This window comes from Schistocerca americana, chromosome 7 (genome assembly GCF_021461395.2).
Source record: "Schistocerca americana isolate TAMUIC-IGC-003095 chromosome 7, iqSchAmer2.1, whole genome shotgun sequence".
NCBI classification, from domain to species: Eukaryota; Metazoa; Arthropoda; class Insecta; order Orthoptera; family Acrididae; genus Schistocerca; species Schistocerca americana.
This window is the reverse complement of record NC_060125.1, coordinates 505989570-506003979: the sequence shown is the minus strand read 5'-3', so window position 1 is coordinate 506003979 and position 14410 is coordinate 505989570. Positions and strand designations below refer to the sequence as shown.

At 40.7% G+C, this 14410-nt stretch overlaps 1 protein-coding gene across 1 annotated transcript in view; it reads right to left on the bottom strand.

Moving 5' to 3' along the window:
* The window catches only part of LOC124622157 (allatostatins), a 513094-nt gene extending 506457 nt beyond the window's left edge, over positions 1–6637 (bottom strand). The window contains exon 1 of the mRNA XM_047147797.1: positions 6530–6637. Within this exon, the coding sequence (XP_047003753.1) occupies positions 6530–6533 (4 nt within the window). The 5' untranslated portion in view covers positions 6534–6637. The remainder of the gene's footprint in view (positions 1–6529) is intronic.
* Positions 6638–14410: the final 7773 nt, after the last annotated feature.

The following is a 14410-nucleotide window of genomic DNA, read 5'->3' as shown; positions in this document are numbered from 1 at the left end:
CACGTTTTTAATAAAGACATGTTTGCGTTGATGGTAGACTGTCATACAGTTTTCAACATGCCATGAAGCGGACAAGTGGATTAGTAAATAAAAAATGTAAATTACTATTTGAAAAAAAGATCTACAGTCGTTCATATTTTCGTAATGAACAAAATTACAAGAATGGCATGCCGGGAAATGTCCTCTAAGTAACTTAACAACATTTTCTTGATATATTTTTGTCCGTTTGCTTTTAGAGAAAAAGTTATCTGGTGTGGTAAAGATGTATTCGATACCAAGTCTGTTACTGGTTTGTGGCAGAAAGTGCGCGTTAAATTAAGAAAGCTGACATTTTTATCATAGAACGTGATTGGTAAGAGATATAGTCGTCTGCTATGTAAATGTGAATAAACGATTTCGCTGAATATGAAAGACTAAAGCTTTTACAGAATATAGAATTCACACTGTTCGATTATAAGGCCCCGAAATGGTCAAAACATAAAATAAAATGTTGTGGGTCACATAATTTTGTTATCTTGCGTATCACTGAGAGTGAATATTATGTTATCAGACACGTTAGTTACTGATGTGTTACCGTGTCGTCATTGAATATACATACTTAAAATATCGGATAAGTGGTGTTTTAGGACCAATAAAAATTTAAGAATTGTCCAAAAGTTTTAAATGCTTGTATCCCGCCTGCAACTGATAGTTTTCTTTATTTGTTTTGTTATTTTCTACAACTTACGCCTTAGGCCATTTTCAAGTGTCTGGACTCCTGGAGATAATACAGCCGCCAAGACTCGCCGGCGGTGGAAGCTCACGTATTTGTGTTAATGAGGCTTGTCTGATGGAAAATGTACCAGCAAATCGTGATGAGCTTAATTCCATTGCTGTGGCAGCAAAAAGCAGGAACACCACTGCAGAGACTAATAAAGTTATGTTGCTTGTAAATACATGTTGTAGGACAATGAGGTGCGGCATACCGAAAAGCTTTGCCTATGCAACATTTGTAATCAGCCTTTAACGCGTTCAATAGACGCTCTGGGCATCAGTTACACAGAGGCATAGGGGAATCGATGAAAATGAACAGCAAGAGGATTGAAATATGACGTACCGTTATGAATGACGGATATCTGGGCTGGTATGTGGCTGCTAGGGAGAACGAAAGCAGAAGCTGTGTAAACACGGAGACGGCGCAAGAGGCCATTCTGCAGAATGCCCCTCGCGGTAAGCTCCCTTATTGCGAAAACGTTAACGCGTCCGGCGCAGCGACTAGTCTTAAAAACAATGTTATGGCGACGTTAAGCAATTATGACCCTGCTTTAAAGGATCTCCGGCGCACTTCTTTCATATTACACTTGTAAATAACACGCTTAAGGGTCAACATGGCGTCGTCCTCCTGCATCTGCTCCTATGGCATGCAGCCCGACAGTACAATATAGAGCACTATGCCTGGTAATGGACAAAGCTACTAGAAATGAACTGATGTATTCCTTCCCACTTTTCGGGAAGCTTGAGGGAAGTTTCATTTAAAAACGATGCATAACTTGTACAGTCAAGCAAAATTTCGTACAGTAGCAATACTCTGAAGTCTGAGTGAACTGATGTTTCTCTTCCGACACAAACAATGTTTCGAGAAAAAAGGTTTATAAATGAAATAGGACATTACGGTAGCATCTCCGTTCCTCTTCTTCTTCGTGAATAAGTCTACCTTTGCTTTCTTGGTTCGTATCTCTTTGCAGCTCTTATCTGAAGCTGCGTAGTATTTTCCTCATTAAGTAAGTTGAGACTTATTACAATAATAAAAAGGTACTAAACTGTCAAAGAAGTAATAACCTAACACTTTGGCTGACTTATTACCGAAGTTTGTAGACGTAGTATTCATTCCCGTAATCTACATAAGAACAAATACTTTTAGTTGATAAAATTCTTGGTGGAACGAGATTCTCTGGTCAGAAGATTTCCATGGTCCACTGAGAAAGGTTTAGCTGTGTCATATGGGAACAGTATTACCCCATTTCGTGGGAAACAATTCAGATTCTACTTGAAACAGGATTCTAATAGTTTTGTTTTTCAGTTATTCTGTCTAAAACGAACTTGTTTGTGGCTTTCAGATCTTTATAAATGTTTTAGCTAGGAGAAATCCGGGCAGTGAACACAGAAAGTGAATTGGAATTGAATGTAATGACGTAATGACACACCAAGGCATAGATGTTCCCCTACAAAACGTTTTAGGTTTTACAGCTCGCAGCATACAAACTTATAGTGCATATAATATGTCTCTCAGTTGGAAATCCTGGTTTACAATTTTGATCATCGTCGTTTTTAGGACGATGACAGATTCTAACCAAATAATGCTTTATAGACTGAAACAAAATTCCTAATCTAAAAAAAAGAAACTCTGCAATAAATTGAGACGCATATGTGCTTTTCATACCGAAATAGTTGTTCATTAGAGATGTGACCGAAAACACCTTCACTACGTATTTAGATTCTGTAAGATCAATACTGCCGATGTTACGTGAATATTAAATTCTCCCTAAATAGTATTTCCAATACTTATGTTAATAAATCTGTTGTACATTTAATAGAACTTCAACCAACAAAAACCATTTTAGTCGCTTACTTCTTTCCTTTTGGTCTCATTATCGAACGTATAAGTTTTATTTCATCTGTTTTGCACAGACATACGGTCCTCTCTGTGCGAAACCGCAAATTTCGGGCTCCTAAAAGTTTGCTTAAACCATTTGTTCGAAAGACGCCAAAAGTTGTTAAGCAGGTTCCTTCAGAGACATAGAAGAATTGTAATCTCAAGGTCCCATACATGCTAGTGACGAAGACCATCGCGCGAAATGTATCTGCTGTTCTTGGAGTCTTCCTCAATGAGGAAGCGAGCTCGAACGGCCTGAGAAGGTACAACCTATCATCTGGTTGCAAAGTAATAGCCTTTGACTAGGCGTGTGATATTTTGGTGATAAACGCTACGCAGCAGAATAGAGGCTACACATAGTTTCTAAGCTTTTCTTCTCATTTTCATTTTATTCAGTTCCATTTCCCTTCCACTATTTTTGTGCATAGGTATCTTTTTTGTGTGTGTATACACTCTTGTTTACCAGTGAGAATATTACAGTTTACTTATTCAGAAGCGGAAATGAACCTATTTTTATCCCGAACGTTTAACAAAGCGCTTCACTGCTACAAATAATTGTGTCTATTGAAGTATACAGCGAGACGTCTGTAATCAGGTCGTTTTAGTTACAGTTTTACAATGTATTAGACATCAGCTCTCAGGTGGATTCAACCAGTATTGGTGTATAAAAGACATTTTTGTGCTCGATTTTGTGGCAGCCTATGGTGTTATCTTCAAATGCTACTTTCCAAACAGTGTACTCCTATACGCGTTATATGATCTCGTTTCATAGAGGTAAACTCATAACGTATGTAATCACATATACTTAGAAAAGGAAAAACGCTTTGTGCGTTTTTTATTGCAAGCAGGAAACTGTATTCTTGTGTAATATTATTTGGAAGATCAGTTCTTTTTAGGGGCTTCATTATATAGTACACAGTTGTACTGTTTCTCTTTTGTAGCAATCGATTTCAGGCTATAGTCGAACCATCTTCGTGTTATCTGCATCAGGAATTTTTTTTCCTTCAAATGTATCCAAATGAAGTAAAATGATTTCCTCTGATGCAGATAACACGAAAATGGTTCGACTATAGAATGAAATCGATTGTTTCGGTAAACAAGCAGAACAGCTGTACTTTACATATAACATTACCAACGATTCTTGAAAGCTGCCCAATACTATGCACTCAAACTGTTTATCTTTTTTTTACTTTTAAGATTAACGAAAGAAGCACGTATTGATAATAGATAAGAAATTAACATGTTTTATTCATTACATCATTGGAAGTTTCTTTTCCTATTTTTGGTATATTTGATTTCTTTCGAAAATTTCACTTTCTATCCTTCAACGTTGTACAATCCGTCAGCTTCAGTGCAATTATTTTGACAGTAATCAAAAACGGACATAATTCTAAAACATCTTCCTCAGAAAATTTTGAGAGCTTTATTCAGTTATACTGATTTTGGACGATGTAATCACTTGAACAAATTTTGAAGTTGAGATCAGATTCCAACAGATTCCAGGCAACCTGCCGTTAATCATTCAATTCACCTTTAATTGTTCGTCGTGAGTATATTCTACCCGATAAATTCGAACGCACTATTTTCTAAAAGAAAAAGTTCATATGTTAGTTCCGGGTAACTCTAACCTCGTAATGGTTAAAACGTGGTGCAGAATCATAAATTCAAGTGACTGTTTACAGATAATTGTACGTTTTCATGGTGAAATATACAAGAAATTTGTACTTAAGTTTTGGTAACACGAGTCATAAAGACCATGATGTTAAGAAATCCACATTATTATTGAAGAAGTTCGCTAAGATCGCTAGTATTTCTTTTTATTGCTATTGCCGGTTTCGACAGGTCTACGCTGCCATCATTGGATCTTGTAACATTAGATGTACATGCTTTTCGCCACACTGTAATTCACATAATGATGTTGCGTCGAATTGTAATAATGAAAAGCGGCAGGGTACCATGTCAAAAATAAAATACGACGCAATTAAAACGAACAACACATAGTTCTGATGTACTGTCACACACTTCAGTGCTGGGACATTAGCACAACATGTATGTTTTAATTGTGTAGCATTTTAAATGTTCGCTGCTAATTTTTATTACAAATTGACACAAGGTTAGTATGTGGCTTTTGGTGTTGTTAAAATCATGTACATCTAATAATATAACAACCGGTAATAGTACAAAGAAACTAATTACTAACGATCTTGGCAAACTCGATTCTTAGAGAATATATAACATTGATATCGTTCCCAGGACTGACGCAATGTAAAACATATAAAAGCCTCAATGAAATAGAAATGACAGCCAATCCGTCGCATAATACAGTTTTATTAACCTTGACCATGGTTTTGGCTGTCTTCTTAAGAATATACTGTACGTAGAATCGCATTATTTGCAGCCAATGTGGGAGTCGTTGACTGTCTAGTACATGTCATCCACTTAATCAACATTTAAAATACATTATATAGAAGTAGTGGCCATCTACTGCAGGATTTTGTCTTCAGCCCTCCAGTAGACGGCTACTGCTTTTGTATAATGTATTTTAAACGTTGATTAAGTGGATGACATGAACTGGACAGTGTCAACGACTACCACATTGGCTATAGATAATGGGATTCTACGTACAGTATATTCTGGAGAAAACAATTTTAAAACCGTCGAAACTTTGGTAAAGATTTAATAAACCTGTATTTTGCAACAGATTTTCTGTTATTTCTATTCCGGTGAAGCTCTTACATGCACAGTTGCTGAAGGGCAACCATGTTCAAACTCTTGATATGTATATAGCATCCACCTGCGGGCCACCAATTGTTGGTATCCAAAGGACACAAGATTTCAGTCATAATATTTCAGCTCTTGGACACCTAAACCAATTGGTACACTGGTGGATTATTTTGTTATAATATAGGCAGGAAAAAAGTGATGAACTAGTTCTTATGAAGAACTCAGTTAAGGGGGGTAGGACGTCAAACGGGCCGACTTGGAGCAGGAGAGGTACCACAGGACATTTTAATTTCCACTGTCTATAATTTTACAAATAAATTCATAAAACTTTAACAGCATGACCAGAAAGGATTCAAGATTCATACTCATCATAGCAGTGGAAGCTCAAAAACATAACAAAACACATTTTTTTTACATGTGAAATTTCATCATTTTTTGACTTACTACTGGCTGCATTTGTTGCTATAGGTGCACTTTTCTTCCTAAGTAAGAGAGATTCTTCGATGACTTTTGTACAGCATACAAACCATAGTTACAGGTGTATGAAACTCTAGAAGTTAATTAATTTATGAAAAAAAGGATGAACTGTTACATTTTAAACTTCAAGTTTAGAAAAAAACTCAAGTTTTATAGTTAATTATCTCAATTTTTTCCACAGTTTTTTAATGGATTTGGAAAATTTTAGAGTTTCATACACCTGTAACTACTGTTTGTATGCTCTGAAAAATTCATCGAAGAATATCTCTTACTTAGGGAGAAAAGTGTACCTATAGCAACAAATGGATCCAGCAATAAGTGAATAAAATGATGAAATTTCGCTTGTAAAAAAACGTATTTTGATACGTTTTTGAACTTCCACTGCGATGAGTGTGAGTCCTCAATCCTTCTTGGTCATGGTGACAAAGTTTTATGAATTTATTTGTAAAAGTATAGACAGTAGAAATTAAAATGGCCTGTGGTGCCTCTCCTGCTCCAAGTCGGCCCGTTTGGCGTCCTACCCCACTCAGCTACTGAGTAAAAAAAATCACGTTCCCGTATTTCACGTTATAGAGTTCTTCGCAATAGGAGAATGGGGAACCAACAATATGTAGAAGAAAATAAACGAAAGAAGAAGAAACGCAAGAAAACGTAAAGATGAAAGGTTTAGTTAGGGAGTGCTCGCGGCAGCCTCACCCATTGTTGCGGTCGTCGGTCGGCAGAGAGAGAGGAGAGCGTCGGGAGCGTCTGCGGCGCCTGCGGGAGACGGTGCGGGCTGCGGCGTCGGTCGGCGCGTGTGCAGGGTCGGCGGCGCCGGTGTGGATGCGCGCCCGCACCCGCCTCGCTTTATAACCGCCGCCCGGCGTCGCGACGCGCCGTGACGTCACGGGCCGTCCGGCGCGCCGCCAATGGGCGCTCCGGGCGTGGGGGGCTCCGCACGCCGCACGCTGGCGCTCGTCCCCGCCCCCGAACGCCGCCCCCACGGCCGCGTGAGACGCCGGATTTAATTACCCCTCTCTGCAGTGCGGTGTCATTCCGAATAATTCCGCTTACTTCTGACAGATTATCGATATTAAATTTCACCTGCTTAATTTCTGTTTACTGTAGCCCGATTAAAATTTTATCCGCGTCGGCTTTCGGAACCGAGCGGCGCAGGTAGGTGCAAGATTGCCGCAGATCGGATGGCGGGAGGAAAAGTCGACCAGGGGGATTGCTTAAGTATTGTTAACGGAACGAACTCAAAATACGGCCGTCCGGCAATGGAATTTCGTGTAAATGCGGAATGGAGAACAGCAACCTGGTAATGAGGTTAGAGCAGGGGAGGGGACATGGAACCGAACAAAAGTTTCCAAATAATCACGGGTCAGAAATGCGTTGTTCTGGAACTGTAGCCATAAAATTATTGTCAGTCAACGACGAGCCCTAGGTAGTGTTTGCACGTCAAAAACTTGGCACAGTTAACACCAATTATCCCAAAGAGAGCCAGCCGGAGTGGCCGAGCGGTTTTTGGCGCTTCAGTCTGGAACCGCGGGACCTCTACGGTCGCAGGTTCGAATCCTGCCTCGGGCATGGATGTGTGTGATGTCCTTACGTTGGTTAGGTTTAAGTAATTCTAAGTTCTAGGGGACTGATGACCTCGGCAGTTAAGTCCCGTAGTGCTCAGAACTATTTGAACTATTTGAACCTAAAGAGAATTAAGTTACGCAAGTTTCCAGGAGGTGATGATTTATAGCTTCTACAAATTTTTGGAAAATCATGGTTTGCAGAGAGCAGTACCGGATGATTCAAAAGTTAAGAACAGATTTCTATTGTTTATTACAGACAAACTACAAAAGATAGAAACTCATTAGCTTGTCACAGAAGGAAGGTTCAAAGAAAGTTTTGGCACAGCTGTGCTGTTGTTTGTAGCGACATGGATACTACACTACAAGAGAAATCATGCTGTGTGTTGGGATTTTCGCGAGGTCAATCAGTTGTTCACGTGCATTCAGCAAGAAGCCACTTCTCCACCAGCAGATTTATTACTGGCATAAAAAATTCTTGGAAGACGGTTGAATGCTCAAAGGGAAGAACACTCACGGTATACTCCTAATAGCTCTCCGGCTAATTAGGCTTTCGTGTATAACTGTGTACCTAAAGTCCGTAATCTGTGGGGAAAAGGCATCTACACCGAAGAATAACGCAAAACCTAGAGAAGTAGATGAAGTAATGACCGCATCGCCCCTGCTCAGTACTCTAGCAATGACGATTAGAAACAAAGTTCGGTTAACTTTATATATTTTTACTACGTAAACTGATTTTTAATAGATAGTAACTAGTGGAAAATTTAGAAAAAAGGTTTTGAAAGTATGTCATTAATGAAAATAACCAACTTCAAGATTTTAAACGTGGCTGAAACAGCAACTGTTGAAATTCTTCACGGTAAATGGTGACAGCCAAAACAGTTCCAGGATAAAGATTTATTAAAATTCTTGACCATGGCTTCGGGATATAGAAATATACCTTCATCAGAAGTGAAATACATAAAATCACATCCTTCAATGGAGATTCATAAAACAATTGTGCCAAAGGCGTCGTCAGCAGTTAAAACATCATCTCCATTTATACAACATGATTATGGACAGAGGGGCGATGTGAACACTGCTTAGCATCAGTACTTCGCCTCTACTAAGGCGAAGTACTGATGCTAAGCTGTGTAACTTTAAAATACTACATATATTGGTACAGTAGTATCGATAATAGGATGTTAAAGCCTACTCTAGAATGTTAACTTGTGACATCTTATCATATAATTCCCAGCAGTCTCAAGGCAAATACCATTGTTGGCGTAAACTAAACAGTGATAATAAGACTAGGGAGTTGTAATCCAACCATCACGTTGCCTAAACGAGCGAACCGTTTTATAGTACCCTGTGGATGAAGTTCTTATTGTCGTATAATTCTGCTTTTGTGTTCACCTCACGGCTCGTGCCCACGTGGTGTGCTGAAGCGCGGATATACACTGAAGAACCAAAGAAACTGGTACACCTGCCTAATATCGTGTACGGTCCCAGTGAGGACGCAGAAACGTCACAGCGCTAATCTTTGAAGTAGTATTGGAGGGAATTGACACCATGAATCCTGCACGGTTGTCCATAAATCCGTAAGAGGGCGAGGGGATGGAGATCTCTTCTGAACAGCGTGTTGCAAGGCATTCCAGATATGCTGAATAATGTTCATGTCTGGGGAGTTTGGTGTCGAGTGGACGTGTTTAAACTCAGACGAGTGTTCCTGGAGCCACTCTGTAGCAATTCTGAACGTGTGGGGTGTCACATTGTCCTGCTGGAATTGCCCAAGTCCTTCGGAATGCACAATGGACAAGAATGGATGCGGGTGATCAGACAGGATTCTTACGTACGTGTCACCTGTCAGAGGCGTATCAGTGGTCCTCCGGCCGTTGTGGCCGAGCGGTTCTAAGCGCTACAGTCTGGAACCGCGCTACCACTACGGTCGCAGGTTCGAATCCTGCCTCGGGCATGGATGTGTGTGGTGTCCTTAGGTTAGTTAGGTTTAACTAGTTCTAGGGGACTGATGACCTCTGATGTTGAGTTCCATAGTGCTCAGAGTCATTTGAACTATCAGTGGTCCCATATCACTCTAACTGCATACGCTTCACGCCTTTACAGGGCCCCAGATTGATCAGTCCCCTGCTGACATGCAAGGTCCACAAATTCATGAGGTTGACTCCATACCCGTACATGTCCATTCGCTCGTCACGATTTCAAACGAAAATCGTCCGACTAGTCAATATGTTTGCCTTCTTCAACAGTGCATTGTTGATGTTCACGGGCCCAAGTGAGGAATAAATATTTGTGTCGTGCAGTCATCAAGGGTACACGAGAGGACTTTCGGCCATGTCGATGATGTATCGTTGAATGGTTCGCATTTTGAGACTTGTTGATGGCCCAGCACTGAAGCCTGCAGTAATAAACAGCAGGATTGCATTTCTGTCACGTTTAACTATTCCCTTCACCCATCGTTGGTCCCATCCTTACAGGATCTTTTTCCGGCCGCAGCGATGTCGGAGATTTGATGTTTTACCGGATTCCTGATATTCACGGTACTCGTGAAATGGTCGTACGTGAAAATCACTACCTCGAAGATACTGTGTCTCATATTTCATGCGCCGACTGCAACATCACTTTCAAACTCACTTAAATCTCGATAACACGCCGTTGTAGCAGCAGTAACCAATCTAACAACTGTGCTAGACACTTTTTGTCATATATATGTGTTGACTACGGGAGCGCCGTATTCTGCCTGTTTACGTATCATCTCTGTATTAGAATACGCATGCCTATACCAGTTTCTTTGAGGCTTTAATGTACTTATCCCACCAGTTTGACGGGTTTAGATGGCATTCGATGTTATTTCAGTGCGTATAAACTGGAGTCAGATTTGCAGAGAACTTGGTTGTATAAGCCCACTTACCAGTAGGACGTGGTATGCTTCCCGGCTTTGGTGCAGGCACTGATCTGGTTGTAATGTGTGTCATATCGCCGTTGTGTCGTTTCTTGGGGCAGTATGGTCTACAGTAGTTGTTAGTATTTCTTGATATCCTGGATGCTAACACTGGAATGGAGTTGACGTCCGATCTGGGTCAATTCGCTTGTAGGGAAAGAAATAGTAGAAAGGGTTACGAGAGGATATGGGCTTGATAATAGGAATGAGAGAAGAGAAAAATAATTGAGTTCTGCGATAATCTTCAGCTATTAATAGTCAACACCTATTCAAGTATCACAAGAGGAGGAGGTGTACTAGGATAAGGCCGGGGGATGTAGGATGATTTGAGTAAGATTACATCAAGATCAGGCGGAGATTTGGAAATCAGATACTGGGTGTACCCAGGGGCAGATACAGACTGATATCACAATTTGGTTGTGATGAAAAGTAGACTGGTGTTCAAGAGACTAGCCAGGGACAATCAGTGCGCAAAGAAGTTGTATGCGGAAGTACTATGGAATGAAGAGTTATACTTGAAGTTCTCTGAGGCTATAGACACTGTGATGATGAACAGCTCAGGAGGCAGTTTAGATGAAGAGGAATGAATATCTGAAGGGCAATCACAGACATTGGATAGTTTATCGATGAAAGAAGAAGCACAAAAATATTCAGGGAAATTCAAGAATACAGAAATACAAGTAATTTAGGAAAATCAATAAGAAGTGCTGGAAGGTAAGGTGCAATGGCTACATGAAGAAAGTAAAGAAATCGTAAAGAAATGATTGTCGAAAGGACTGTCGTAGCGTACAGAAACGTAAAGACAACCATCGGTAAATATAAAAACAAGGGTTGTAATGTTAACAGTGTAGTGGGAATTCCACTGTTAAATTAGAGGAGAGAGCGGATAGGTGGAAAGAGTACTTTAAAAAGCCTATGAGGGGTAGACTATTGTGATGATGTGTTCGAAGAAGGAACAGGAATCGATGGGAAAGATGTACGGGATCCAGTATTAGATTCAGAATTTAGAGTGGAGTTGGGAGACATAAAATCAAAGAAGGCAGAAGGGATAGATAACATGCCATCTGAATTTTTAAAATAATTGGGGGAAGTGGCCGCAAAACGATTATTCACGAGCGTGTGTGGAATGTATGAGACTGGGGATATACCGTCAGACTTTCGGGAAAAATATCATCCACACAGTTCAAAGATTGCATGAACCAACAAGTGCAAGAATTATCACATAATCAGCTTAACAGTTGATGCATCCAAGCTGCTGAAAAGATTAATATACAGAAAATGAAAAAGGAAATAGTGGATGTGTTAGATGACGATCAGATTGGCTTTAGGATAGGTAAAGGCACTAGAGAGGCAGCACTGACGTTGAGTTTGGTAATTAAAGCAAGGCTGAAGAAAAATCATGACACGTTTATTGGATTTAGTGGTCATGTTTTCGCTGTTCATTATTATACGTTAATATTATTTGTCGTTCTTGAAGGCATACCAGAAAGGAGATGATACAGAAAGTAATGAAGATCCAAAGAAGAGCACCTCGTTTCGTCAGATTCGTTTAGCAGGTATGAAAGCGTCAAGGAGATTATCGTCCAACTTTTGTAGCGTGAGTCACGAGAGATGTGTTTCTTTATTAAAACAATACGACGCTCGATTGTAGAGGTGACTCTTTCAGTGCGTTTTTATCACTTCATTGTTTTCTCGCCCAGTACGTACCGTACATTTTCTTTCCCAGTTCTCAGACTTTCTCGAACACCACCTCAACATTAGGCATCAATTACAGGCCTGCTTCATATGAATGTATCAGAATGTTGTCACAATGTCTCTACATTCAAAACCCCGTGAGTAAAGGGGCATCACGCTCGAAGAATTTCTTACTGAGGTGATTTCAGTCAAGAAGATCGGCAGTTCATTCATTGGATGGGTGAACTGCGTAAGATTTTCAGTTCGTCAGACACAACCAATACACAAACAAATAAAGCACCCATGAAGTGATAATAAATACTTAAAAAAGAATGATTTGTTCAACCTTAACGAAGTTTATTTGGCGAGGAAATATCAAAAGGTAATCAACTTTTCACCTTGATTACTTAGTGATTCCGCGTCTTTCGTCAGCAGCTATCGAAAACTCAGTGATCTATTTCCACTGAAGTTGTTACTCATTCTTTATTACTGCAGTGATCACTACACCGGTACTCTTCGCTTTGTTTCACCTACCCCGCTCTAATCAAACGCTTCTGAAACAGTTCAGTGTTTCACTGTTCCAGCGGCTGGACGGTTGCTCGCTGTTCATGCCTCCACCCACACAGCTCCCTTGCTTTCGCCACCTACGCACGCACTAGAGCACCGCCACGTTGTCTCCCGTTCCAGTCTGTTTCCTTTCGTAATCTTTTTTTTTTCACTCTAGACCAATAAATGCTTCACATTGCCTACCGCAAAACCAATCGACTGATTTACTTGGAATCGTTGATAACAGTCTTCTAAGAGTACTTGAAGTTCACTAGCGTTGTGAATTTTTGAATACACCGGCATGGGGCCACGCCTCGGCCCTCCCTTCGTCTAGCTCCTCTCAATTTCTTTTTAGAGGCAGAAGAATTCACCCGCTACGGCTACGGCTGGCGTATTATCCAGGTAAACTGTTACGCAGTTTATAACCCCCTTCCCCATCAAGTACTCGTTAAACGGCTACGCGGAGGCAGCTGCAATATAGCAAGTCCTGCAGCGCAGGATACCAGAGAGTACCTGGGAATGCCGCTGCAACGGGAGCTACCTGCGGAAACTGCCCGCACTATCCTGTTTCCACTTCTCGCCGATCGTTCTAGAGACACCAATTCCTTTGTCTCTTATGACAAAATCAGATATTGCGATATACTGCCCGCAACAAGGCATATTCCATTCACTCCTCTTCTTATTCGCCTTGTAAATGTAATACATATACAAAACGACTTTAAACATGTTCAGGAACCGAGAAATGATTCACTAGCAGGTTGACCATCCATCATCTACAAAGCTGCAAGGCGCTTCCGATGGCTGACGGAATTCGGAAGCACCCAATCATAAAAAACTCATGCGATCACCGCAAATTGCCACTTGTGCCAGCCTTAAGACACCCGTATAATCTCTAGCTCCACTCTCTTGCCCACTTAATACAGCCGTAACTGCCCTATTATTTGTAGCTTTCGACCCTTGTTTGAATTGAACTTAGGATTATGATACTGTTCCGCCTACACAGATCCTAGAGTCATACGGATTTAATTACCTTCCTAGAAACTTTGCCCATTGATACAATACCACATTTACAATATGGCCTCCCGGGCACATAACCAAAACACCAGTTTGTTCTACGAACCCTTCTGCGTTTTTTCTGCTCATTTTGTGAGCGACTCTGTCTTCGACACAAGCATTGTGTTGTGCTTCTATGACAGTGACGACTTGAAGTACAGGTTGATTCAGTGAATTCTGGACCCAAAAATGTTGAATGTGTAAAGCATAATTAACATTTACATGTTTCACGGTGATAGATTGCTTTCTGGAAGTGAGAATTAAAACTTTGTGACTACTTAGGGACGTCGAACAGATGTGCAGAACTATAGACCTATATCTCTAACGTCGATCTGTTGTAGAATTTTGGAACACGTATTATGTTCGAGTATAATGACTTTTCTGGAGACTAGAAATCTACTCTGCAGGAATCAGCATGGGTTTCGAAAAAGACGGTCGTGTGAAACCCAGGTCGCGCTACTCGTCCACGAGACTCAGAGGGCCATAGACACGGGTTCACAGGTAGATGCCGTGTTTCTTGACTTCCGCAAGGCGTTCGATACAGTTACCCACAGTCGTTTAATGAACAAAGTAAGAGCATGTGGACTATCAGACCAATTGTGTGATTGGATTGAAGAGTTCCTAGATAACAGAACACAGCATGTCATTCTCAATGGAGAGAAGTAAGACCGATTTCAGGTGTGCCGCAGGGGAGTGTCATAGGACCGTTGCTATTCGCAATATACATAAATGACCTTGTGGATGATATCGGAAGTTCACTGAGGCTTTTTGCAGATGATGCTGTGGTGTATCGAGAGGTTGTAA